We start from the raw sequence: 27,752 nt of genomic DNA on the forward strand, positions 1-27,752 counted from the left end.
CCGGAAGGTTCTGCCACTCAAGCAAGATAGAGGGGGGGGAATCCCCCAAAGCCCAGAATGCTTCGCGGCTTTAGCGTCCCCGCCCCCGCCCCACCGCTCTCCTTTGGCTATTGTGCTGTGTCATGTTGGCCACGACAGGGGGAAAGGAGGGCGGGAGCGCGGCCTCTAGCGGCGGCTTTTGGTAGTTCATATGGATTGCCCCATTTCTCTTCAATTGAGGGGATTTGTGGGTGTAAGAGAGATTGTATTTCTTCTGCCCGCTTGACTGACGAAGAGTTCTGTGCCACCCGGCAGGTTGCGTGCTACTGCTTTGGTTGGACCTTCTAAATAAAAAGTCAGATGCACTTTAGCAGCCCATACCACCAGTGGAAACATTTTGCCAAATTATTGTTTGGTAAGTTTGTTGAACAGTACATTTTTTAAGTTTAATACAAAGCACATGAAAATATATTACTTGTAGACTGATTGAGAGCCAGTGTGGTGTAGTGTTTAGAGTGTTGGACCAGGACCAGGGAGACCTGAGTTCAAATTCCCATTCATCCATAAAACTCACTGAGTGACTCTGGGCCAGTCACTTCCCTCTCAGCCTAACCCATAGGGTTGCCAACTGTTCCTCATTACACAGGATGTCCCTCATTTCAGGGATGAAATGTTGGTCCCCATAGGGTCAGCATTTGTCCTTCATTTATTCAATAGCATATGATTCAATTACATATACATCAATGATACTCAGGCTCTTGATTACCACTACATACACCTCCCAGCCCCAACACCAGCCCCCACAAACTTGTGTCCTTCATTCTGGAACTTGTGGCCCTCATTCTGAAAATGAAATGTTGGCAACCCTACTAACCTATGTGGCAGAGTTCTTATGAGAATAAGAACAGCCCTGCTGGATCAGGCCCACGACACATCTAACCCAACATCCTGTTTCACACAGCGGCCCACCAGATGCCACTGGGAGCCAACAGGCAGGAGTCGAGGACATGCTCAACCTGCTGTTACTCCTCTGCAACTGGTATTCAATTTCAGAGGCATCCTGCCTCTGAGGCTGGAGGTGGCCTATAGACCTCCAACTAGTAGCGATTGGTACTAGTGATCAATTTCATGGGATGACCCCTGGTTCTAGTGCTATGTGAGAGGGAGGAGGATTTCTCTCTATCCACTTTCTCAACACCATGCATGATTTAATAGACCTCTATCATGTGTCCCCACAGTTGTCTTTTTTCTAAACTAAAAAGCCCCGGGTGTTGTAGCCTTGCCTCATAAGGAAGGTGCTCTAAGCCTCTGATCATCTTGGTTGCCCTCTTCTGCACCTTTTCCAGTTCTATATTGTTCTTCTTTAGATGTGGTGGCCAGAATTGTACGCAGTACTCCAGGTGTGATCACACCATAGGCATTATATATCAGCATGTTCCGATGTACTGGTTTAATTGTGTTTTCCTGAAAAGAAGAGGACTCTGAATTTAAGATGACCCCATTTTCTAGCATTAAAGAACTTGGGATTCGTCTAAATATAGTATCTATGTATGTGCTTTCTAATATGGCCAATTTTCGGCCAAAGCTTCCTAGGCAGCTAATAAAATAAAACAGAACACAAGAACATAAGAAAAACAGAACATAAGAACAGCCCTACTGGATCAGGCCCAAGGCCCATCTAGTCTGGGTGACTCTGGGCCACTCACTTCTCTCTCAGCCGAACCTACTTCACAGGGTTGTTGTGAAAGAGAAACTCAAGTATGCAGTACACCGCTCTGGGCTCCTTGGAGGAAGAGTGGGATATAAATGTAATAATAATGATACTAATAGTCCAGCATCCTGTTTTGCACAGTGGGCCACCAGATGGCGCTGGAATCCACAGGTAGGAGTTGAGGGCGTACCCTCTCTCCTGCCATTACTCCCCTGCAACTGGTACTCAGAGGCATCCTGCCTTTAAGGCTGGAGGTGGCTTATAGACCTCCAACTAGTAGCCATTGGTAGACCTCTCCTCTATCAAGTTATCCAAACCCCTCTTAAAGCCATCCAGGTTGTTGGCTGTCACCACATCTTGTGGCAGAGAATTCCACAAGTTGATTATGCATTGTGTAAAAAAGTACTTCCGTTTGTTGGTCCTAGATTTCCTGGCAATCAATTTCATGGGATGACTCCTGGCTCTACGGTTATGTGAGAGGAAGAAAAATTTCTATCCACACCATGCGTGATTTTATAGACCTCTATTATGTCTCCCTGCAGGTGTCTTTTTTCTAAACTATAAAGCTCCATGTGTTGTAGTCTTGCCTCATAAGGAAAGTGTTCTAGGCCCCTGATCATCTTGGTTGCCCACTATATCTATTTCTTCATTAGCAACCAAGCATTCCAGCTTGCCCATCTTGGCTTGGAGGCTTCTGGCATTGGCATATAAGCACCTATATGCTGAATCTGTTACCTGGTGTATGCTCTTTCTTTGGACTCTTGGACCAGCTGGCACAGGCTCCTGTCTGCTCTTTATGTGGTTCTGCTCTGTCCCTTGCTGCTTTATCTGAATCTTTTACACCCTCGCACCTTACGCGATAGCCCAGCTCCTAGAGGCTGTTCCCCAGGCATCATTTTAAAAGCTGCTCTGTGACCTTTTTTATTTTAAGCACCAGCAGTCTGGTTTTATCTTGGTTCAAGTGTAGGGATGGGCCCGGACCGGTCCGGAGGCCACTGAAAAAGCCTCCAGACTGGTCCGGACCTGGGCGGTTCGGTTCGGGTGGGGGGGTAGCTTTAAGAGCAGCAGGAGGGTTTACTTACCCCTCCCGCCACTTTCCCGCTCTGGCGCCGTAATACTAGGAGTAATTGGGGCAGCAGGATACCTCCCTGCCGCCCCTTCCCCGCTGTTGCTGGAAAAAACTCTCAGGAGTCCTTTGCGCGCGCACACGTCACAGAGACCTGAAGCGCACGCATGATGTCTCTGTGACGTGCACGTGTGCAAAGGACTCCTGGGAATTTTTTCCAGCAACAGCGGGGAAGGGGCGGCAGGGAGGTATCCTGCCGCCCCAATTACTCCTAGAATTACGGTGCCAGAGCGGGAAAGCGGCGGGAGGGGTAAGTAAACCCTCCCGCCGCTCTTAAAGCTACCGCCCACCCCAGTGCCGGACCGCAGTTGGCGGTTCCGGGCACACCCCTATTCAAGTGCAGCCCATCCCTTTTGTACAGGTGTTGCTTCCCCCAAAATGTATCCCAGTGCCTAACAAATCTAAACCCCATCTCCGGGCAGTTAGAACATCAAATCTAAACCCCTCCTCCCAACACCAACAACTCATCCACGCATTGAGAGCTCTGCCTGTCTTGCTCAACCTGCTTGTAGGACAGATAAGCATTTCTGAAAACGCTACCTTGGGGTCCTGGGCTTCAATATGCTACCTATCGGCCTAAATTGGGCTTCCAGGACCTCCTGACTACATTTCCCCACATCGTTGGTGCTGACATGCACCACAACAGCCATCTCCTCCCCAACACTGCCTAGCAGCCTATCTAGATGCTGCACATGGATAAACATAACTGGGCTCCTTGGAGGAAGAGTGGGATATAAATGTAAAAAATAAATAAAATTAAAATAAAATAAATTCCCTCCCACACACAAGATTATAGAAACACACACAGTTATGCAACAAGGTATCATTATGATACAATTAATTTGGTCTTTTCATGTTTAAGTTCCAGTATGTACACTCTGTCCTCTACTAACTGTGTTTACAGCTCCTCCAGTCAAGGTAAATAGTCTCCAAAAATGTTAACATTTTAATACTCTGCTTGGTGGCTGTCTCAAGGTGACTCAAGGTTGGGCAGCCTCGTGTATACGGACCAGAGTCGCCAATTGTATTTGGACTACAGCTTCCATCATCCACAACTGCAGTGGTCAAACCCTTCAGCTATGGCAGCTGGGTGTGGTGGGAGTTGTAAACTAACAACTGGGGACCCAGGAGGGCGAACCCTTGGCATACACCATACCGTCTTCCAGTTATTAGGATACCCAATTCTTATTGGACAGGCTGCTGACTCGAGCCTTGGGCTTAAAATTTCTGCAATTGCAGCAGTTGCTTATTAGTTTGTAAAATGAGAGTTACTGGAGCTGATCAGTGTGGTGTTTTTGGTTAATCCATTCCTTGATCCAGGCCATGAATTTTGAATGGGGCTTTAGTCACTTGTATTCCAGTCCTAGAGTCCAGTCCTAACAAACAGCCTGCAGCAAGGGCACCAAAAAGCAGTCTGCACTTGCATCCCTGCACTTAATAGTTTATCTGTCTGTCTGTCTATCAAATTTATACCCCGCCCAAACTTACGTCTCTGGGAGGCTAACAACAATTAAAACACATATAAAAGTTAAAACAGTTCAACATATAACACATATAAAAGTTAAAACAATACAATAATTTAAAAACCGTAAAATTAAACAGTATTTATTTTTTAAAAACCTGAGAAAGCTTAGGTTAAAAAAATAGGTTTTCAAATGTTTTTTTAAAAATTGCCATTGAAATATCTATTTTATTCAACTATTAATATTCCTGATTCAACTTCACTGCCTTGTCCTTGCATACTACAATTCTTTCCCTTGGATTCCACAATTAGTATATTCAAAACTAAGCCCAATGCATGAGAACTGGATGAGCGGTGTAGAGAAAAGTGTATTTCTCTATGTCACCACTTTGGAAACCTTTGCTGAAAAGCAGTATATAAATATTTGTTGTAGTAGTAGTATAAAAGCTCACTCTGTACTAGTAGGCCAAAATAAACTCTTAGCAGAGGCTTTAGAAGCTGGAGAAAGAAATGCAACCTCCTTTCATGATGCAACAGAGCACACACAGGAAGAAGCTGCATTTGAGCTTCTGCTCCCACTAACACTCAACTAGGAAAAACTTAAAATGCTCTAACCATGTAGAACTGACAACATAATTACCACAGCAGCTTGGTCAAGGATGGACCCTATGGAGATGACACAAGGCCACTTTCCTCCTTGCCATTTTTACTCTTGGCAGGCACTTTCTGAAGTTTGCGCATCTTTAAGCTTTTTTCCCATAGGGAATAATGGGGAATCTCAGCAGCCCCATAACTCTACTTGGGGGGCACCAGGGTGGCCCAGAGCAGGGTGTCGTGTAGTGCACATAGGCTAACCACCCCCAAAATGACAAGCCCATGGGGCACTGGGTTTTGTTGTTTCTGAGGTGTTCTTCTGAGAGTAGATTTTCTGGTAGGAAATGAGAGTGGATTCAATGACAAACACTGAATCCACTCTCATTCCTACCAGAGAATCTACTCTCAGAAGAACAAGGAAACAACAAAACCCAGTGCCCCATGGGCTTGTGAGTTTGGGGCTGGTTGGCACCCTATGTGCACTACACCACCATTTGATCTGGGCCACCCTGGTGCCCCCCAAGTGGAGTTATGGGGCTGCTGAAATTCCCCATTATTCCCTATGGATGAAAATCTTAAAGATGCACAAACTTCAGAAATTCTTTAAGAATCACCCTTCACCAATTTAGTTGAAATCTGGGTGGTAGCAGGCACCCATTGGGGCACAATCACTTGACCCACTCTTCTGCCCTCAAAACCTCTTTTCTGCACCTAATCTGCCCCAAAGGCACGCCAACTACAAAAATCTTTTTAAAATCGCCCAAGTCTGGGTGGTAGCTTCCTTGCACCCATTGGGCACTACCACCCACCACGACCCACTCTGGGACACCCTGCCCCCCCATCCTGCTGGGAGTTATAACTAAGGCTGCTGAAAACTCTATTATTTCCTATGGGGGGAAACAGAGATGCGCCAACTTCAAAAATTCTTTTAAAATCACCCCTTTGCCCAATTTATTTGAAATTTGGGTGGTAGCTTCCACCCATTGGGGCACTACCACCCAGCCCACTTTGGCCACAAAAGGGAGGTCCGAATCTCTGAATTTTTTGGGTCTGAATCTAGGGAGATATGTTTTGTACCCAAATCTGGGCAATTGAGGACAAGGGTGGTTTGTTTTTTCTACAAATCACCCGAATCAGCCAGATTCGGGTACAAATCATTTTGTTCCCAAATTGTTTTGCACATCCCTACCATACATTTGGTAAATACCCTTGGAGCTGTAGACAAACCGAAGGGTAGGACCTTGTACTGGAACACTGTGCTTCCTACAGTAAACCTCAAGTACTTCCAGTGGTTGCGTTGTATTTTGATATGAAAATACGCATCTTTGAAATCGAATGTAGCAAGCCACTCCTCTTTGGCAAGGAGTGGAAGGATTCCTTGCAGTGTCGTCATACATAACTTGCATGTATCAATATAATGATTGAGGCCCTGGAGATCCATAATCGCCCTGATTCCACCATCCCATTTTGGAATGAGGAAATAACACAAGTAGAATCCCTTCAGCTAGTCTGTCCACGGCACTGACACTATAGCTACTTTCCCCAACAGAGTTTGTATTTCTTCCCACAAAGCAGGAGCTGGGGGAGTGATCTTCATGCCCTTGAAGCTTGGCAAAGTTTTGAACTCACTTGTGTAATCCAAATTGATAATTCTTAAGACCCACTGGTCTGATGTTATCTGGTGCCATGCCAATGCATGACTGGCTAGTCTGATGACATGAGGTGGCAAAAGAGGTGTTATTATAGGTATGGCACTAATAGCCAGTACCTCGGTGTTCAAAACCCGATGATGTTATGTGCGGTGGACAATCTTGGGAATCAAAGGGACTACTTGGAGGCATCTTTCCCAGGACGGGGTCCCTGATTTTTGTTCTTCTACCCAAACCCCTTTTTGTGGTATGGCTTGTATTGTTTCCTTTGTTCTTTACGGTCTTGATACCGGAAACCAGATTGTTGGCGATTGAAGTTCCAGGGGTGGGAAGAGCTTTGTGGTGTTGTAATAGCGGATGAAAAACTCTTTGCTGTAGAATTTGAAGTCTCAATTGTTGAGTCTATCGAATCGCTAAAGAGACCTTTGCCATCAAATGGCAGATTTTCAATGTGACCTCTCATGTCATTTGGTAGGACCGAAGAATATAACCGGCATGGCGCCTGAGAGAGACTGCAGTGGTTATTGTCCTAGATTCAGTTTCCACCAGGTGTTTAAACGTACTAAGCTGCTGACTGGTAAGTTCAGCTGACTTATTAAGTATCTCCTCATATTTAGACTTAAAGTCCACTGGGTTTAATGAGGAGCATTCCTTTTGCAAAGAGTCCCACAGGCAATAATTATAACGTGCCATACAGGCTGCATAATTCACAAAGCGAATAGATAAGCTTGCCATTGAATAAACGCAACATCCCAAAGTGTCCAGTTTTCTTCCTCCTTTATCTGAAGGGGTGGAATGACAGTGGCCTGACTTAGATGAGGCAGCACACTCTATAACGAAAGAGATTGGGGAAGGTGCTTTAAAAGGTAAGCATTTGCCTCTTCCTGAATACGGTACAAACTCTCCAACCACTTAGAAGCTGGAGTAGAAGTTTGCAAGACTTCCCAAGCTGTTTTGGCTTCTTTAGAAATAACAGGCAACATGGACAAGGCAACAGGCTGTGTTGATTGCACTGCGGCCATCATTTCGTAAATGGGGTCCTCCAGGTCTGGTGTTGGTTGTTTTATTTCTAGACCTAGAAACTCAGCCATTTGCTGTATCATTTTAGTATACGATTTCAATTCCTTGTTCGGCAAGGTGGAAGGTTTTGGGGGGGACATCTGAGGGTGGATCTGAAGGATGCTCCAGAACTCCCCTTTCACCATCAGTGTCTGGTTCCGATGAGTCAGAGGAATCATAAGAGTCATCAGATGGAATAGGCACCACCTCTGGAATCGGTACCAGGGCACCCACTGGGCGTGCAGCTGGAAGCGGATGTGACCCATCACCAGCAGGAAGCGGTGTAATCAGGCATTGAGGTAAGGATGGTCCCACAGGTTCAGCAGGCACATCCAAAGGCAGAGGAGTAGTCTGCACCTCCTGGTCTACTCCCACAATCACCATAGGCCTAGGATGAGTTGGGGGAAGAGTAGCAGGCTGAGGAAGCAGCATAACAGGCTGTTGCCATGCAACATGGCCCTGAAGCATACGCTGCACCCTCCTTAGTTGAAACTCAGCAAAATCCAGCTGAGTCGCCAATGACATTGTGTGTCTAAACCCACACGTGTGGAAAGGATTCCTTTGTGGCATCAAAGGTTGCGAAGGGACAAAAGGTAGAAGATGGTCTTCACAAAGTTGCAGCAGTGGTGGGTGGCAAAGTTGCCATCAATACAGCTGGGTCGTACAGGTTGAAAAGAAATGAGATCTGTTGCAGTCATGAAAGGTGAGATGGATGGGGTTTTATGAGTTGAATCTCTATCAAAATCAACATCTAAGCCACCACTTTAAAACCCCGAGAACTTAGAGCCAGGAGTAGTACTGGTGGTAGAGCACAACATACTCATCAATGACTTTGCAGTATTTTGATCAAATAAGGTATCATCAGCATTACCAAATAAAAGCAGAGACCTCACAGGTGTATGTGCTGGAGATGACAACAGCGGTTTGTAAACTCCGTAAAGCTTATTCCAGACCCCTTTTCCTATCCTAAGGTGGCATCTCCTTTTCATGTGTCACAGGATGTTATTCTCCCTTCCTTTTGCCCTAAGCTGGTTTACCTGGCCGAGAAGACCTGGCACAAGCTGGACGTCTGGAGGTGCCTTAAACCTATGTAAAATGCACAAAACACATTAGGATTGAAGCATTTTTTGTTTCCTTTTTACCTCACACCATAGACCAGGCCGCCACCCCACCACAAAGGCTAGGTGGTTAAAGGCATGCATAGCTCTAACCCACAAGTCCCCAAACCTCAGGGTGCCCGCTAAGGTGTTTCCCCACTCTACCAGGGCTGCAGCTACATCTGCGGCTTTCCCTACGAATGCCCCGGTACAGGATATTTGCAGAGCAGCCACCTGGCGGGTACCATCTACCTTTACTAAACAATGCAAGTTGGATGCTTTCGCCTCTGCCCAAGCAGCTTTTGGAAGGCGAGTGCTCCAGCAGGTTCTCCCTTCAGAGTAGGCGCAGGACTCCGGTATGTCCCCAACACACGACGCCCTTGGACAGCAGCAGCAGAGAATGGAGCATTGGTTATTCACCATGAGGGCTTCTTGCTGCTGCATCCAAGGGTGTCTCAGCCCACCCTGCTCCTGCATATTTTATAACTTCTTTGTCCTATTGGAGCCTAGCCTAGACAGGCGCCACAAGACTTTTCCTGTTTCCCAGAGGTAGTCCCAGTTAGTTTGGATTCGTTGGTTTTTAGTTAACACTAATTTAAAGTGGTTTTTTCTTCGTAGAGGTGCTCTTCGCCTCTAGTCCTAAAAGAAGTGGGGGTGGGGTCATGCTCCTCCCAGTCTTAAAAAGCCTAACTTAATTTGCATAGTCCTGCCTTCTAGAGTCACATGGAAGAGCATAACCCACACATGACACACCCTTGGATGTAGCAGCCAAAAGAAGCCTTCGTGATGAGTAACTAATGCTCCATTCACATGAGGAACTGGAAGAAAGGAAAGAGGGGAAAATAAAGGGGAAAGAGATCAGGTTAAGACTACTTGTTCTCTGGCCACATGCATGCACACATACTGTCGTGTGCCCATGTAGCTGCAAATCAGCATGGACTAAATGAAAATGGCCATTAATTGAGACCATCACAGGAACAGGCCTGATAAGGATAGACCTTACAACTATGCCAATTTAGTGGTGGTGATGTTCACACCAACATACAAAATATATTTTTTCAACAGGAATACCATTTATTTATTTATTACATTTTATATCCCACTATTCCTCCAAGGAGCCTAGAGCGGTGATGGTATGTATTCACCTGTCAACTGTAGGTATTTGATTTGAAGAATAGATCTGTTGCTTGGTAACAGTTTAACCTTTGCTAATATATTCAGTTTATTGCAGTCAATGAACCAGAACTAGAAATAAGCAACCATCATGTGTACAACACAAAGTATGGAAATTAAAATTCCAATAAGGAGATTCATAAATACATGTGACTCAAAATAACCCCACAAAACAGTCCTACATCACTATATTTTAAGTTCCAAACTGGGGGAAAGTTAGTGTTTGGAAGTCCAGAAAAGGTTGAGGCCCTTCCCTTGCAGAATGAGCTCCTGCAATTCTTTGTGCAGCCCAGTCCTATGCCTGTTTGCTGGGGGTGGGGAGATCCCATTGGCTGACATCCAGATTAACACTGTGCTTGGGTAAATGTGTTGCAATAGGACAAGAATGCTGCACCAACAAGTTCCACTGAGTCAGGAGCTTGGATTCCAGGCTAATATTGCACTAGCACAATGCTGTTGTACTAGCACCAGGACATTACGCAAAGAAAAGGAGGTGTATGTTCCAGACTAGTCCTTGTGCTAGCACAAGATATTGACAAGTTGCGCAATGCATGGCACAACTTTGTAGTGCAACTTTGCATATGTCCCAGAGAAGGTCTTCCATTAATCGTTGTGCAACATCACAGAGCACCACCGATTTGCACAGCTTCACAAACTTCTTAAGTGTACTCAACTTCTCTCACTGTGCTAGAACAATACTTGTCTGTAGTCAAGACTATTTTTTGTTGTTTAGTTGAAAGAAAGAGAAAAACAAGTTGTTCTGGTGAGAACTAATCTGCCTACTTTCCTTTCACTATAATTTTGGTCATTACTATCTTCCCAAGTTAGCCCACTTGTGCCTTAAACATCCACACATCCCACATTTTGAATTGGGGTGGATGACATCAAACTACACTATTGAGATGTCCTTATATGTCCCAACAACTGACCAAATTTGGCCCCAATTGGTCCTGGCATTGCAAAGTTGATAGGGGGACAGACAGATCGACACACAGCTGGGTGATCTCACAGCTTACTTTCCTTAAGGAAGGTAAGCTAAAAACTAGTCTGGATGTCAGCCCCTTTTCTGCTAACATTGTTGCAAAAGCGCCACAAGAGCAGAAGAGATTGCAGCCCAGCTTTGAGCTTCCATGCAGTTATGCAATTTTCCTACGTGTGCGCATCTTTGTTCATTGTGCTAACTCAGCCTGTCAGTCACTGTCTTCAGAAGGGCTTATGCCCCTGCTACATATCCACAGGCCTGTGGCTTTAAAACTTCACAACGTTTACTGTAGGTCCAAAAAGCATCTCAAATATACATTACATTCACCTGTTCTCTGGCTCTGCTACCGCCACCTCCTCTCCAACCAGGTCAACCTTCATTTTGGCAGAAGGGGTTACAGGGTCTTGTTTCAACAACTCTCTGGAGGAGCAATATTTGTCCAATGAGTCAGAGTTGGTTTAAAAAAGGACAGATAAAGTCAAAGACAAAGCAAGGCCCAGAAACAACATGTCTTCTCCAAAACAACCTTTATTCAGATTTACAGTTTTAACATTTATGTCCACAAACCTGTACAGACTTCTCTAAAAAGGTAAATATGATTTTATATCGTTAATATAGATGAGTATTGACAGTTATTAAATATTATAAAAATAAATCCATTTCACTAAAGCCTTTATTATTATTATTATTATTATTATTATTATTATTATTATTATTCTCAGACATTTTCATGCAACATGGGTAAGGCAAAATCCACAGTGGGACACAATCGGCCAGGAACTGCTCTCCAATGCAAAGCCCCATTCGAGTACACTGGAGATGCACAGGCACACAGCCTGCAGGACTGCAGCCCTGTGTCTCAAATGAGGTTGGGAGAAAAGATGTTCCTGGTGGGTTGTGCAGTGTAAATACGTCATCATCAATAGGAATACAGCAAATTAAGTAAGGCAAAAAGAACAGCAATAGCAGCAGCAACAGCAGAGAGTGGACTGAGAAACAGGGTGGAGGGGGGCATCTGTGTTCAATTTCTTTTTCCATGCTATAAAAACCATACTTAAAAAAAAAAATCATTTTCTGTGTTAGAACCATTAGCTTTACATGAATTTAAATATTGCTTTATTTTACAATTAATCCCAAATCACGTTTATTTTGAGTCAACATTACAGTACATCAAATTAATATATGAATTAAAACACAGGAATAGCAACATTTTTATTTGCAACATTAAAATACAGAGTACAGTGAACAGGATTAAAGACCACACCAGGCACCTGAACAGTTTGGATGACCACAACACTCCCCCCCGGCCCGCTCCCCCAGAAGCTACCTGAATGTTACAGTTAGGGATCTGAGTCTCTTGCAACCTTTCCAGATTTGGGAAAGAACTCTGGGAAGTGAAAACCAATTCAAAATGCTAAGGAGGGATGATGTTTGTGATTCACAGATAATTGCTTGTTAATTTACTGACTATCCAATTCAAAAAACGATATCAAACCTATAATCTAATCTAGGCAGGTTTGCCTCTTCAACAATGAGCCACAGATTGGCAACTGTGCAGTTATGTAAAACAATGGTTTCAGCTCTGCCTTGTATGATCCATCCCAAACTGCAGACAAGGTGCAATGGCCACAAACCCAATTATACTTTTAAAATTATAGTGAAAATACAGTTGTACCAAATTCAGTCCACCAGAAACATGCAATTTGCACACTTCCCCTTGCCTTTTAGTTTTAAAGCGTCATCAGGCAAACCAAACAATTATTCAGCAGGATCTCAAATCTTTTTGCTTAAAAAAACCAAAATGTACGTGGTACCTTCCTGTTAATGTAATTCTGCCAAAATACTAGATTTTTAGTGTCATACAGATCTGGCATCCTTGTCATCCTAATGCAAGACTAATGCAGCCAACTCTACTGCATATTGAAACAGCAAACTGACTGCATGAAGGTTTGTGGACACGCTAAGTTTTTGCAGTATTTATCCCTGGGTAAATTGGTTTTATCCCAAGTTAATTGCCTGCTGCTGCCATGCTATGCCCGAGGTAGTCTAGTGTTACCCATCTTGCTTATGTCTAGCAAACTACATCTGTTAGCTACTTAGAGATAAGCTTGCATCTACCCTGAAGAAACCTAATTTACCTGTTGACACAGCAAACAAAACAGCTCTTTGTGCATCAGGAGCTCCAGCAAGAAGAGGTTACTCAATTTACTTCAGTGCCATAGGAGGCTCCACCCACTAAAGTCACATGATGAACCCCCTGCTTATGCAGTGCTCCACACGCATCGGAACCTTTAGATGACAACCAGCATCCCTGCATTGGAGCTAATGTATGCACAAACCTTGATTCAGTCAGTGTATAAAGGTAGAAACAATGATACATGAGCAGCCATGAAAAAAAAGTCTAAATACAATGAAAAGTGAGCAGCCAAGAAAATAAGTAACTATTCTCCTCATAAAAATATTTGCTTTAAGTTAATATCTACCTTAATATTTAACATGATTTTTAAAAAGTGCTTCCACCCCCACCCCCCAATGGAAGTGCCAAATGATCAACTTTGTAATGCAGTGCTTGTTATGAAGGTGGTACTAATATTAAGTGCAAGTAACATGTAAACCAACCAAGTGAGTATCATTTTTAAAATGTGTTTTACAAATCTAGTTAAAGCTTTTAAGGATCTTGTGTAGTTGAATCCGATTCTATCCTGATGTGTGTTAGACTACCATCTGCTGTAGCGATGAAACAGTCTAGAAATAAGAGACAAATGCAAGAAAACATGTTTGCTATTTTTAAGAAGTGTTTCTTAGTGCAATTCATCATTAGCAGTGGAACAATTGTGAGAAGGGCCTGCTCAAGTTGAACCTTCTGTATTTCTCAAACCAGGTAGCAACCCTAACCCTTCTCTAACTGCAACCCATTTGTTTTTTCTCAGTCTGTGAGCTGCACTTTTGATTTTTAATGGTTATGCACAACAAGAGCCAGCCAGTTGTCCAAGTGCATGAGACAGCCATGCAACCCTGGTATGTGCCTAGGGAAGCCTCCTGTCTGAAATTCTGGGAAACTGCTGCCAGTCAATGTAAATAATACTGAGCTCTAGGGACCGGCGGTCCAGCTCAGTAGAAGGCAACTTCCTAGGAGGCATAAGATGTGAACTTGTTTTAAATGCAGGTTGATAAAAGGTTAGTGGTAGGGAAACTGTCAATCACCAACTTTTTTTAATAGTCAAATTGAGCATATCATAGGCAATAAAACATGGGTTTTTAAAAGCTGAAATATCAGAACACACTAAATGGCATTTTAATGTCATGGTGCAATTTGGATGAAATCTCTCTTGTAAACTTGTTTTTCAAAGTAACAACTTCCAGAGTGGTAACCATGATTGGCCTGGTTTAGCTGGATCATAAATGCTCCCTCCTCTCCTCTCCTCATCTTTGACACAGAGCTGGGATGAAGGGATCCTGATCAGTTACATCACAGCTCTGCCTGTTGACCAAGCCCAGCAGTTGTAGCATAGCTATGGTTTATAAACTCAGACATGAAACTTGGATCCAGTTTGCAAACCATAGTTAAACCACAGCTGCTGAGTTCAGAGGCACATGCAGCTGTGATTTAATTAACAAGGATTCCTCCCTTGCAGCCAAGCATGTGAAGGGAACAGCAGCATATGGGCTCTGAGTTCCTAAAGCATATCTTTATGAGTGGTTTGTGCCCAAGAGTCTTGTGGCACCTAAATTTATTGTGGCATAAGCTTTCATGGACTGACAAAGTGGGCTCTATCAGTGTTCCCTGTAACAGAGATTCCCATATGTTGCTGACTACAACACCCAGCATCCCCAGCTGCAATGGCCTTTGGCTGGGGATTATGGGAGTTGAGGTTAACATTTGGGAATCCCTGTTACAGGGAACACTGGCTCTAGTTCACAAAAGCTTCTGCTAAAATAATGTTTTAGTCTTTAAGGTGCCACAAGATTTTATTTTTAAAAGGTTAAGCCAATTGTGTTTGTTCTGAAATTCAAAATTAAAACTATCCCTTTGAAGTATTAAAATGTGCCTCCAATTCTCTTATGTACAAGGCTGAAGTAGCTTTAACATTTATAGATTAAAATTTTGGCTTAAAATAAGCCTTTCCAGTACTTCCAACAATAAGAGGCTACAATGGCCTTGATCCTGTGAGGGGTGATCCTTCGGGAAGTGAGTTCTGGCACTTCACTGACCTTGCTACACATACCAGTTGCTGCTGGGACTCAAAATGCCTCCCATCCAAACAGAAAGGCTTCAACCAGCAGTTACACTGATTTGGAGATCTGTGGGTATAGCCTGCAAAGTACATGTCCAATGCTGCACTTGTTCAGATGTAGCCCAAACTTGCCACTACCCCATCTGCCCTATCTGGGAGGGCTGGAGGAGATGAGTTGTGGGCATACTGTTTCATCTTTTCCTACCAACTATCTGTTCAAGCAGGAAAAAGGGAGGAAGAATTACTCTTATCTTATTGCCTTCAGGACTGGAACAAAACATTAGTGAAAAGGTTCTTGCCAGAAGGGGACATTATGCTAACAGTACCTCTTTTTATCTCTCTTAAGAAGCTTCTTATTAAATTGTGCACACTTGATCGATTGTAATAAGGAATAGTGCTTATTTATTCACTGCAGGACTGAATAAAAGAAATATTAAATACAGTGAAGACTAAGGTAAGTCCAAGAGACCCGAAGAGCTGACATTCAGAAAGCAAATTTTCATCGCCGCTAAACTGGAGGACATGAAGCTGTAATGGGGAATCACTCCCAAAGACAACATCAGGCTAAATGCTGACAACAAGGTACTCTAGTCAAGGATTTCTCTCAATGGTGTGTTTTATTGCCTTGGATGTTTCAGGATAACTTATTTCCTGGAAAATGGAATGAAATGTGACTAAAATGCTACAGTCACATTGTTGTGCTCCAGTTTCCTCTTTAGATGTCCTTCAAACACCTCTAGTCTTTGGTTGATGTTTGCAAGTACAAAACTTTAAAATATATATGAAAATCACTGGCCAGTCTGGACACTTTAAATATGTATAATTAAATGACAAATTAAGGATCACCTACACTGGTCTAGCCCCATGGAGTACAACAGTATTACAGCCAGGTAATCTATCACAAAATTATTCTCTTTGAACTAGCCAGGTTTTTGAGTTACTGTAAATTTAATAGCAAGGTTGCCTCTTTCCAAATTTGGATGATTGCATACATTTAGCAATGCATTTTTGAAAGCTTTAAAAAATCCTTACTAACCTTTTCCCTCCCAATTCCACACATATGTTCACTTGACTTCTAGAAATGTATAGATAACACCACACAATTTCCCCCACAATTCAACAACTCAGGCATTATATGGCTTTGACATGTGTAAATCCACAAATATAAATCCACTCTCAAGGAAAATTATGCCTGTTTGAAGTTCAATGAAAGCTTCAGTTATATCACTCAGTTTTAGCCAAAGGGTAGTAGAAGGCAATTGCTTTTCAACCATGTACTATCAGTTGCGACCCAGTAAATGCTTTAGAACTTGTATTCAAAAGAAAACCCAAACCCCCCAATGACCTTTTTTTGCACATATATTCCGAGTACATCCAAAGAGGAAGAAGGGTGTTCATGTTTGTGAAAAAGCCTGGAAATTCTAAATATCAGCCTGCCAAAAGCAGTGCTGGAGACAAAGACATCTCTAAACAGTAGCAAAAAAACATGTGGTTTCATACATGATACACACACGACACCCAGGTTCCTATAAATTTCTCCAAAGCCTGCTGTGTTTTAAAAATAAAATATTTTGAAACTTCAAACAAGCTGGTGTTTGTTACAAACACCTGCAAACCATGCCCAACATTCAATGTAGTAGTTTGGTTTTTTTTTTAAAAAAATCACAGGTACTTCATTTCATTGATAAATCACAGTGCCCAGATTGAGGCAAGACAGAGTAACAGCATCAAAAATTGCAAGTTAAGCCTAATTGCTCTCTGCTGTAGTTGTCAAGTACTTAAAAATTGACTATTCAAAGAACTCTCAAGAAGTCTCTAATTCTCATCGGACACCTCTCCAAAGGCCACATCAGATTTCTATTGTACCAATTCAAAACTGTTGCTCCGAGTTGTGAATACTTACAAGGTACTTCACTGCTGAAATATAAGAAGCTACATGGCTATAATCTTCATTTAATAAGTTACGCATTTAATAAGGTGCTGCTAGCCCCACTGGCTACAGCATGTTAATTCTGGCCAAAAAACAAAATATAGAAATTAACAAAACAGAATAACTCATGCCAATGACTCTCCTTTGAAACAATCATTTCAGGTTGTAGCTTTATAGAAAGAAATAACAGCACTTAAATAATTTGGCAATCAAAATTAAATGACAAATCCTTGATCGACGACTGATAACTTTTGTTAAATTTTTACTTTAGAAAAGGGTAGATTCTACTCTTGATAAAGCCAGAGAGTCACTGGTGTCAATAGAGGTCTTCAGACTCTGGGCACAGGAGCAACTGCATTCAAGATTTCAGTATATATCTGGACAATCAAAGAAGTTTCTATCAAAGTACCCTCCAGAGTATAACCAGTCAGGATTGCCAGTATATGGATTACTGCCTTGATAAAACCACCTATGAAAGAGAAAATAAAGGCAGAAGAAATACAATTAAGCACAGCAGTAATTAATTGTAAAAAACTCCCACAAAATTTTGTGGGTAATAATTTTAACACTGACATATATGGAATGAGGAGTTAAGCAACATGGGGTGCTCTGCCAAGACACTATGGGTAGCATCCAGAGTAAAAGTTGCTTGAGTGGAACACTTCTACTCAAATGATTGCAGGGGAGGAAGGATTGGAGCTATTACCTCCTCCCTCTGCAATCCCCTGCACTCCACAAAAATCCACTGTGAGCAGGCAAGCTGATTTTACCCTGTCTTGTCCCATAGGCTAAACTCTCTTCTTGACTCTGCATTCACATAAAGTATGTCCCCTGTAACTGGACTAACCCTTTTAAAATGGTGACTCTACTATTTAGCAGGCGGAGAGCAACTATCTTATCCAACCCAGCACAGCACAGCATTCTTCCAGTGGTTGTTGCTGGAATATATTCATTGTTAGATTGTGAACCCTTCTGGGACAGGGAACCATCTTCATTTCTTTATTATTTTCTATAAACTGCTTTGAGAACTTTTGTTGAAAGGCAGTATATATGCATTTGTGGTCATAAAATAGAAGCATGTTCACTCTGCTTCACATCCCTGACAAACTACCAGTATTTTCTTATCTTCTCCAACTGGAAACATGATCTCCTTATCTGTAGTGATGAGAAACTACCATCTTCTGAGCTGCAACTCTTTTTACAAGGTGTCCGGCACAGGGCTCAGATAATGACAGCTTCACTGGGGGGCACTTTTCAGCTGCAATCCTCAGCAATACGGCTAGCCCATGGTACTTATCTGTGCTTTCCCCCTCCTTCACATCTCAAAAAGTTATTTTTTCTGGCCCAGGTACCCAAATATCAATCATCAATATTCACCAAGTTTAAAGTTGCCAATGGGGCTTGCTATAAATTCATGTCCGTTTCCCCCCTGCTCCCCCTGAATAACTTTAAAATGGATTTACTCCACTGCCAAAACAGTGGGTCTCATTTGGGTGCTCCCATGCTTACTCAGGATAACATTTAGAGTCAATTTCACATAATCCCAAGGAAAACTTTCCACCTAAACAGAGAGGCAGCCTTTAACACTTAACTGGACTTTAAGGAAAACTTTCCACCTAAACAGAGAGGCAGCCTTTAACACTTACCTGGACTTTAAGATATAAATTAGAGTGACAATTTGCACACATACAATCCAGTCATCATTCAAAGGCTCAGTTCAGACACAAAGGCAAACCATGACTTACGCTTCTCATAATAACGCCAGAGCACCCCCTCCCTCTTTCTTCCTTCCGAAGCTGATGGAAAGCTTCAATTTTTGAATTAATCAGTGTGCACCATTACATCCAAACTAAGGAAACTGTGCTATAATCAAACTTTTGTTAGTTAAACCAGGATATCAAGCTTCTGTTCAATCATGATTGCTTCTGAACATAATTTGAACCACCCGTTTGTACGTAATAGGAAAATGGTTAATAGGAAAAGCTTTCAAGTGCTTCTCACGTATAAAGGAGAAGGGGAATGCACAAGTCTCTAGCTGATGCATTCATGCTCAGTGACAAACACCTAACCTATGGTTTAGAGTACTGTCTTGACCAGGACAAAACATTTCAGAGGGTTTATTTTGTCTATATACACAAATAAAAAAGGATGCTATGAATCCTAGCTAAAGCTGAAACAAAAGCAATTATCTTTGCTCTACTTACTAAGTAAAAGTAAGGGGCATCAGTTGGTCTGTTTTGTCTGCAGCTCTTGGTTTCCCCATATTTATCATCACATTAACGAAAATATTTAATCAGCAACTACTAGGTGCTACTACACTAGTCACCTTCAAATATAATAGTGCAAAACGTTTTATATTTATACATTGACTGTCAGCTAACTCCAAGTGTGGTTTTTTAAAAATGTACAATACCCCGATTTTGCACATTGGAGATTTCACTCGAAAATGCTCACCAAAACATTAATACTGGAAGAGAACCAAACAGGAAAAGTATGGTGACAGATATACAAATTTGACAGACACGTCAAAAAAATCCCAACTTGATGAGAGGCCATTTGGCCTGATTGCACACGATTAAACAACTGTCCAGTTTCCTTTCTACCCCCTGCCACCATTACCTTGTCCTCCATTCAGATTCATCTTTTGCACGTTCTTTACGAGCAGCTCTCTGCTTCTCTTCTACTCTCTCCTTTTCTTTGCTGGCCAGATCTAACAGACATTTCAATAGGATTGATTACTTTATAAAATAAGGAGAAAAGTACAAAGGAAAGGAAGGTAGAGAAACAAAAATCCAGATAGTTTTAAAAACAAAGTTTAGCACACACTCATGTTACAGAACAGTTTGTCTTATTGGATTTTTACATGCTGGTGTGAACACTTCAAGACTCAAAAGCATCAAAACAATCTCAAATAAGAGGCTACCCATAAACCCCCAGCCATATTAGAATTCCAGATAAACCCATATCCCCACCCTCAGCACACCATTTTAACTTGGGCAATGAAAGATGCTCAGTCCTGCCCAACAACCTGGAGGAGCACATTCCATAACTAGTCAGGGAACCAGAACATCTCCCTTTCTGCTACCATTTAGGAGGCATGCCATCATGACCCATAAGAGCTGTATCTTCCCACTAAAGCAGCTCTATCAAAACATTATGCATGGCCCTGAGGTTGCAATTCTACTAATGCCATGTCTGAATGAGACACAAAACATTGCAGCCTCACCACCAGATGAAGTGGGCTAGGATAGAAACAATATGGGGCCATTCGGATGCAGAGGTTTTTTTTGCACTGCTTATTTTAATATTTGATACTCTTTGGGGGGTGGGCCCAAGTATTAAAGTGTTTAGTATGCAAGAGGTTAAAATTAGGACAGGCCCATTCTACCATTCAGTAAGTTCTCTTTCAATATGAAGATGAGGCATGCAAGGCAACAGAATAAAATTAGTTAGGATTCCTAGTGCACATGCCTGCAGATAGAGGCAGGCACTCATATCCACTCCCCTCACATGTACCTATTTCGCCGTTCTCCATGTGTCTGATGTCTGGCCGCAGACGACAGTCAGTGGGAGCCAATACTTCTTCCATGCCCTTTTCTAGCTCATTAAGACTGACAGCAAAACTGGTGAAATTGTACATCTTCAATAAAAACAAGAGAAGGAATAGATTGTCAGCCTGCATTGAAATCTGACTCTCCGGTAAAGTTCTGCTATGCTATTCCACACCAGCACTACACAAGACGGTGATGAGTGAGTAAGCTTCCTCTCTAAGTTGGATAACAGCAAGTGCTTGGGGGGTGACTTCACATGTTTTTGGCTACACTGGCAGAAAGAGAGAGGCTGTGCGCAATGATGATTTAAATACCCAGACTGGCAACTTGAGTATGACCCAGAAAGTACCTGGTTCAAATTTTACCTCTGTCATAAACTCAGTCGCCAGCCCCTTTCAGCCTTCACCACCACATCTGCTATATGGGGCTGGAGAAATGATAGTTATATGGACTAGTCCAGGGGTTCTCAAACTTGGATTCCCAGATGTTGATGTACTAGAGCTTCCGTCATCCCTAGCCACAATGCTAAAGGCAGAGCTAACTTGATAGTAACCTGGAAGAGGTAACTTTGATGCATATAAACTGAATAATGCCTGACTAGTGTTCAAGAATATGAAAACCCTTACAGATAATGATCTACCATCTTTCAGGTGTTTTATACATGGCGACCTGGATTAAGAGAAAAGGTATGGAATCAGCAAGCATCACTAAAAATGCCAGCATCCTCCGATAGGAATAACGAAGTTCAAATCCATTACCCAAGTCTGTTCCAGGGGGAAAGTCAGAAAAAGCCATAGTTTAGGCGGGGGTGGGTGGGAGAAACTCACATTAAAGCAGCTTTTAAAATTTAAACACATTGGGATAATCAGAAACCTCGTCGCAGAGCTCCACAACTCAGGTAGACATCTATCTAAAGAAGGATGCTGCAGAGCTCAGAAGAACTGTATTAGATTTGATCGCACAGATTTTTCAGTTTCCAAGAGAAGTACTTTATTTCCTCTCTTGTCTATACCTAATTATGAGCTGGCTCTCTTTAATCCTGTTCCACTGTGCAATGCATCAGCAATATATACTGAGAACTTACCTGGGATGAATTTGGTGGCCTAGAGCTTATCCTCCAAAGCAGCTTACTGCCAGGTATGACTTGCACAGTCTCTTGGATCTCTGGCATATCATCAGCTTCATCATTTTCAGCATCGTCACTCTGACACAAAGACATGGTATTTCATTATAAGTAAGAGGTTCCTGGTTACATGCTCTCTTTTGTTTTATTCATTAGTCAGCAAATATATTTCTCCCCAAATACCTCATGAAAATTAGGGGCCAAAAATCCCTCTCCTTGGAACTGTATTCCTTGGTTGCAGTTTCTTCAATATTTATCCAAGAGGCTTCTCCCCCCCCCTTGCTCGCCCTCATTCCCTCCATTAGCAGTGGCTAAGTCATCCACGCTGCCCCGAGACCTATCTCCAAAGAGACATAGAAGAGCACAGAACTAATGGCACACACCCAGCATAACAGAGCAGCAGTTTACCAAAGTTCTTTACAATTTTTTAAATTATTGCATGTTGAGTGTTTTGAGCAATTTTGATTCAAACAATTTCCCTCTACTATTATGCTTTAAGTTTAAAGAGTCCTATTACAGCAATTTTGTTTATTCACACACTGCTTTACTTTCAGTAAACATCTGATTCACAGCTGGCAACTCCCAAAAACAAACTGATTAAGATTTTATCTCAGGTACATTAAAAGCAGATCTTGATGCTTGGAGATTTGTGATCAACAGTGTGAAGAACAAGTGAGAAGCAAAATGAAAAACTGATTGTTTACAGAAGGATTCTATTAAAGGATGTATTAAAGTTTGAATAGTCAGTGTACGAGCTTATAGCAGTCTCAATTTACAGCTTTGCGACTGAAAAATTAGTACCTCTCTACCACTCCCATCTTGCATATTGTAAGACTGTAAGATGTGAATCCATCTCAATAGCAGCTGCTGCTAAATATCATCCAAAATCTCTCCCCATGCCCATTCCAGAAAGATACCAAGTGCTTTAACCATCCACTAAAATCTGTGGGAGTTAACAGAACATTGCAATTTGGAGAATCTGAACCCTTGTTACAAAAGGTAATCAAGAATACTAGTAGTTTCAATCTGTCCAGCCGGCATCATATCGATTTGGTTCATCTCAATATTTCCTTTTCAGAAGACACCTTCTTTAAAATGGAAGGGAGCAACTCCTCATTCCACCAGGACTACATATAGAAACATTACCGGCTTGGGTTTCTTCTGGTCACCACCTCTCCTTTCATTCTTCTTGTAGTTTTCATAAGTGGAAGGATCAACACACCATAAGCATTCTGTCCATTTGCCATAGATTACTGAGAGTTTCTTCTTGCTGTTAAATGGAAAATTAAAACTTTTCTTGAGTTCAGGATCTGCAATTTTCTAAACAATACTGAAGTTCAGAACAAATTAAATGCAGACCCAGCTATGAGCAGAATAGCATGTTGTTCTCAATCTAGATCTGTTAAAAGGGCCATTCCTCTACAGCAGGGCTGCTCAACTTCGGCCCTACTGCAGAAGTTGGCCTACAACTCCCATAATATCTGGCTATTGGCCACTGTGGCTGGGGATTATGGGAGTTGTAGTCCAAAAACAGCTGGGGGAGCCTAAGTTGAGCAGGCCTGCTCTACAGAGTTCTCCCCTATAGAGTTTAGGCTCATTCACTCAGTGTCCTGACATAAGTTGTGCATTTCCCCTTCACTACCACCACCCAATGAGGTGGAACAGCAATGGGAAAATGCAAAACATGACAACATCAGAAATTGGGAAATGATCCTTTGTTGGGGAGAGAAAATCTGATCATAAGGATGCAGTTTGACAGAGTTCCACCTTCCACTTCTATTAAAATGTTTCATTGTTGGATTTTTGTGAAACAATGTCAGAGCATAAGTGAAAAAGTATCCCATTTATTTTTGAAATGGGTTGGTACTCTGACAACATTTAACCATCACAAATTTGATTTAAAAATTAATTAAGGGCCACATGCAGGATTAGGTTTGGCAATTCCAACCACTTCATTGCACTTCATTGCACAGTATTTCAGAGTGTCAAGACCTGTTAAGAAAATGGGGACTGCAGATTCATTAGGTAAACTTACATTTATTTTATGCACACAATCCCAATAAAAGGAAGACAACATCAAACTTTAAACCAAATTAAGTAGTAACAGAAATATCCATTCTCAACTCTATCAACATAATGTTTATATGAAACTGTAGTGATTAGCCTCCCCTCCCTCTAAAGAGTTAACTGGAAGTGAACCTTTGTCTTAACTGACAGGCTGGTGAACTCTAGGGCTCAGCCAATCAGCACACCTGGTGGGTGAGAACTAGGGAGCTGTTGCCAGGAAGGAGGGAGTTCTTTGTGAGAAGAAGCTAGGCTGGAGGTGCTGGGAAGGACATGTGGCCATGGAGGTTGGCTGCAGCACAATAACTCTGTAGGTCCTTGAAAGGAGCATTAGTTTACTTACCATGAAGGCTTCTTCTTGTTGCGAGGACATCTCTGAGTGGGTTATCCTTCCCATGTGCTCCCAGGCAGGATTAACTGAAAATGTTACAATGCCTTAAGAGCCCTGGCAGGATCACCCTGCCCAGTTCTTTTAGGCCAAACAAGCTACTAACACAAAAGTACATAACAGCTGAAAAACATAAAAACCTTTGACAATAGAAATAATATGAAAACAATAGCAACTAAGTAAACAGCAACATTGTACAAGGCTGTGTGAATTTCATTATGCTTAGGATTTCCATAGAGTAGGCCAGGACGTCACCTGGGAGGGCTGAGATGTCCTCGGCTCTGGCAGCAAGAAGAATCCTTCACAGTAAGTGAACCAATGCTCCTTTCTCTGCTGCCTGGAGCCAAGGCCATCTCTGAGTGGGACGTACCACAGCTCTGGCCAAAAAAACCCAAAACACTCTGGGGGAAGAACCTGTTGCAGCACCCTGCGACCGAATGCTGCTTGAACGGAAGCATAGGAATCGATCTTATAATGTCTCGTGAAGGTAGAAGGAAGCTTCCAAGTAGCTGCCTTGCATATCTCCTGTATTGAAGTGCTGGTAGAGAAAGCAGCGGATGTGGCTGCCACTCTCGTAGAATGTGCCCAGGTGCACGCAGATGCAGGGATTCATAAGCTAACAAAATATACGCATGTATCCATCTGGCAATTGTTGATGCTGAGACTTGGTTTCCCATAGAAGCTGGTAGAAAACTGACGAACAAGGCCTCTGTATGTCAAAAACCTTCTGTGTGTTTGGCATCTCCTAACCCAGTTTGTGCCATGCCTTCTCTCTTATGTACACCGGATTAGGGCAAATGGAAGGGAACACAATGTCTTGTGAATTGTGAAAAGAGGACGATACCTTGGGTCTGAAAATGGGGTCCGGTATCAATCGGACAGAGTCAGCTGAGAATATACAGTGGTTTCTGTGTGCAGATAGTGAATGCAGCTCTGAGATTCTATATGCTGAAGTAATTGCTGTTAGAAACGTTGTCTTGATGGATAATTTCCTCAGAGGAATAGAAAGTATAGGCTCAAATGGAGGGGCCTGCAGTGCTTTGTATGCAGGTCCCAAGACGGAAACCGGGGTCTCATCCAAACCCTCCTGGAGAAAGGCTAGGAGGTGTTTAATGTTCGCAGTGCCCCAAGGTACTGGATGCCTAGCCGACCAACGAAGGAAGGCATTCCATGTGCACTGGTAAATGCGCTTAGTAGAGTCTCTCATAGAAGCCAACATAGTAGCCAGGACTCTATCTGAATACCCATGTTGTTTTAGAAGTGCCCGTTCAGTTTCCGGGTGGCTAGCTGTAACCAGCCTGGATCGTGATGCTCTACTGGTCCCTGAGGAAGTAGGTCTGCAGATACTGGTAGAAACCATGGTTCTTCTGTGGCCATATGAAACAGTTCTGTGAACGATGGTCTCCTTGGCCAGTATGGGGCCATCAAGATTACCTGGGCCCTGAGCATTTGAACTCTGCAGAGAAAACGTGTGAGTAGCGGTGTCAGAGGGAATGCATACAGGAGGCCCGATGGCCAGTCCATTGTTAGAGCATCCATTGCCTCCACTCGAGGACAAGGAAACTAGGTGAAGAACCTGGGTATTTGAGCATTGAGAGCTGAAGCAAATAGGTTGACCTGGGGTCTCCCTAAGCGCTCTGTGGTTTTCTGGAAAACTCTGGGATTGAGAGCCCATTACCCTGGTAATAGTTGTTCCTGACTCAGCCAGTCTGCAATATAATTGAGGTCTCCCTGGACATGGTGAGTGATGATTGAGGCCAGGTTGTTCTCTGCCCAGCTCATGATCAATGCAGCCTTCGTCTGTAGTGATCTTGATCTGGTTCCGCCCTGTCTGTTTATATGGGCTTTTGCAGTTGTATTGTCAGTCCTGATCAACACATGCTGTTGGAATATCAGATTCTGAAAGGAGATCAACACCAGGTGAATTGCCCTGAGTGCTAACCAGTTGATACTGTGCAATGCTGTCATTCTGGACCACCACCCTTGTGCTGATCTGCTTTGGCAATGTGCCCCCCAACCCGTCTTGCTGGCGTCTGTTGTAATCAAGATCCAGGGTAGGTCGAGAAACTGTTTCCCCTTCTGCAGGTGGGAGTCTGCTATCCACCACTGTAGTGACTGTACAACTTGTGGTGAGACATCCACTAAAAAGTTGATTTTCCGGGCAATAGGTAAGTGAAATGGGAGTAGAAAACATTGGAGATCCCTCAGGTCGTGCCTGGCCCATAGTACAGAATCTACAGATGCCACCATTAGACCTAGAAGTCAAGCTAAGGCCAATAACCTTGCCTGTCCTGTCAGTAAGACCGTTGCCACCTCCTGCTGTAGGGCTTGCATCTGTTCTGTCGGCAGGTATACTCTGTCTCTTTGAGTATCTATCTGGACACCTAGGTGTAATAGTTGATAAGATGGTTCTAAGTGGCTTTTGTCTTCGTTTATAAGAAACCTGTGATGTTTTAGGGTTTGCAATGTTATATGTAGGTCTTTTGTAGCTGCTAGGATCAATGACGACTTCAGCAGGAGATCATCTAAATAAGAAAAGATGGTGATTTCCTGTAACCTTAGGTGTGCTATTATAGGTGCCAGCACCTTTGTAAACACCCCCGGGGCGGATGAGAGCCCAAAGGGTAGGCCTTGTATTGATAATGAATTCCGCTGTATTTGAACCTTACTTAGCAGGTATCGACTTTCTGGATGTATTGACACATGTAAATATGCCTCCTTTAAGTCTACTGATGTTAATAGGTCCAGGTGTTCTAGGGCCTCTGTTATAGAACACAAAGATTCCATGTGAAATCTGCGCTTTGGCACCCAGCAGTTCAGATATTTTAAGTCTAGCACCGCCCTGAGGGACTTGTCTTTTTGGGGAACTCTGAATATTATCGAGTAAATACCCATTCTATATTGAGCTGATGGAACTAACTCTATTGCCCCATATGAAGCAAATGCTGGATTGCCCTTAGTAGCCCCGATTGTTTTAGAGGCCAGCGGGATCGAGGTGTGAGTAAGAACCTGCTGGGGGAACCGAGGTCAGATTTATTTTGTAGCCTGTTGACTGTTTTCAACACCCACTGATCTGTGGTAGTGACTTCCCAAGACTGTGGGAAAGTTGATAGGCGTCCCCCCAGGCCCACCAGAGATAAGTCATCGTTGTTTCTGAGCTCTGGGCTGGTTGGTAAAGTTCTGGCAGTTCTGAATGTATGTTCTTGCCCCCTGTTTTCTGCTCCATTGGGGGCGTTGAGACCTGAAGTCTTTGTCCCTCCCACGGAAGGAGGGCAAGAATGAACAAAAGGGCTGGAAACGATACTGGAACTGTCTTCTAGCCGCCGGGCAGTCCTGGCGACGTGGAGGGGTAGGTAATTGCATAATCCTACGTGTTTCTTTTGACTCAACTAAGACATCTTTGAGGGCCTCATCACCAAATAACTTTACACCATCAAAAGGTACTGCAGCTAAATTAGCCCTAGATGCTGCGTCAACTGGCCAGTGCTTTAGCCAAAGATTATGTCTCCCTACCACAGTAGTGGTAGAAGCACGGGAGGAGAATCGTATGGCATCTAATGTGGCATCGGAAACGAATGCCTGGGTCTTCTGGATTTTTATTAATTGATGTCTAAGATTGAAGACATCCG

The 27,752-nt window shown here is 42.9% G+C and overlaps 1 protein-coding gene and 2 long non-coding RNA genes across 13 annotated transcripts in view; 2 read left to right on the forward strand and 1 right to left on the reverse strand.

The window, feature by feature from the left end:
* The first annotated feature begins 154 nt into the window (after positions 1 to 154).
* LOC128323021 (uncharacterized) lies at positions 155 to 15,605 on the forward strand. 2 transcript variants are annotated; one of them, XR_008306151.1, is made up of 3 exons: positions 155 to 394; positions 6,997 to 7,098; positions 15,483 to 15,605. It is a non-coding gene; the product is annotated as an uncharacterized LOC128323021 (long non-coding RNA). The 2 variants fall into 2 exon arrangements; XR_008306150.1 differs by lacking the exon at positions 15,483 to 15,605 and adding an exon at positions 7,730 to 7,855.
* Positions 11,343 to 27,752, reverse strand: part of OSBPL2 (oxysterol binding protein like 2) — a 112,652-nt gene continuing 96,242 nt past the window's right edge. For 9 of the 10 annotated variants that reach the window (XM_053245489.1, XM_053245491.1, XM_053245488.1 and 6 more), the window contains 5 exons: positions 22,818 to 22,941; positions 21,633 to 21,752; positions 20,514 to 20,637; positions 19,617 to 19,707; positions 11,343 to 17,466 (listed from right to left, as the gene is read on the reverse strand). In XM_053245489.1, the coding sequence (XP_053101464.1) occupies positions 17,364 to 17,466; positions 19,617 to 19,707; positions 20,514 to 20,637; positions 21,633 to 21,752; positions 22,818 to 22,941 (562 nt within the window). In that variant the 3' untranslated portion in view covers positions 11,343 to 17,363. The remainder of the gene's footprint in view (positions 17,467 to 19,616; positions 19,708 to 20,513; positions 20,638 to 21,632; positions 21,753 to 22,817; positions 22,942 to 27,752) is intronic. The other variant, XR_008306146.1, reaches the window with a different exon arrangement.
* LOC128323019 (uncharacterized) lies at positions 20,234 to 22,422 on the forward strand. The gene is made up of 2 exons (XR_008306149.1): positions 20,234 to 20,747; positions 22,226 to 22,422. It is a non-coding gene; the product is annotated as an uncharacterized LOC128323019 (long non-coding RNA).

The sequence above is a fragment of the Hemicordylus capensis genome, chromosome 4 (genome assembly GCF_027244095.1).
Source record: "Hemicordylus capensis ecotype Gifberg chromosome 4, rHemCap1.1.pri, whole genome shotgun sequence".
Classification (NCBI taxonomy): Eukaryota; Metazoa; Chordata; class Lepidosauria; order Squamata; family Cordylidae; genus Hemicordylus; species Hemicordylus capensis.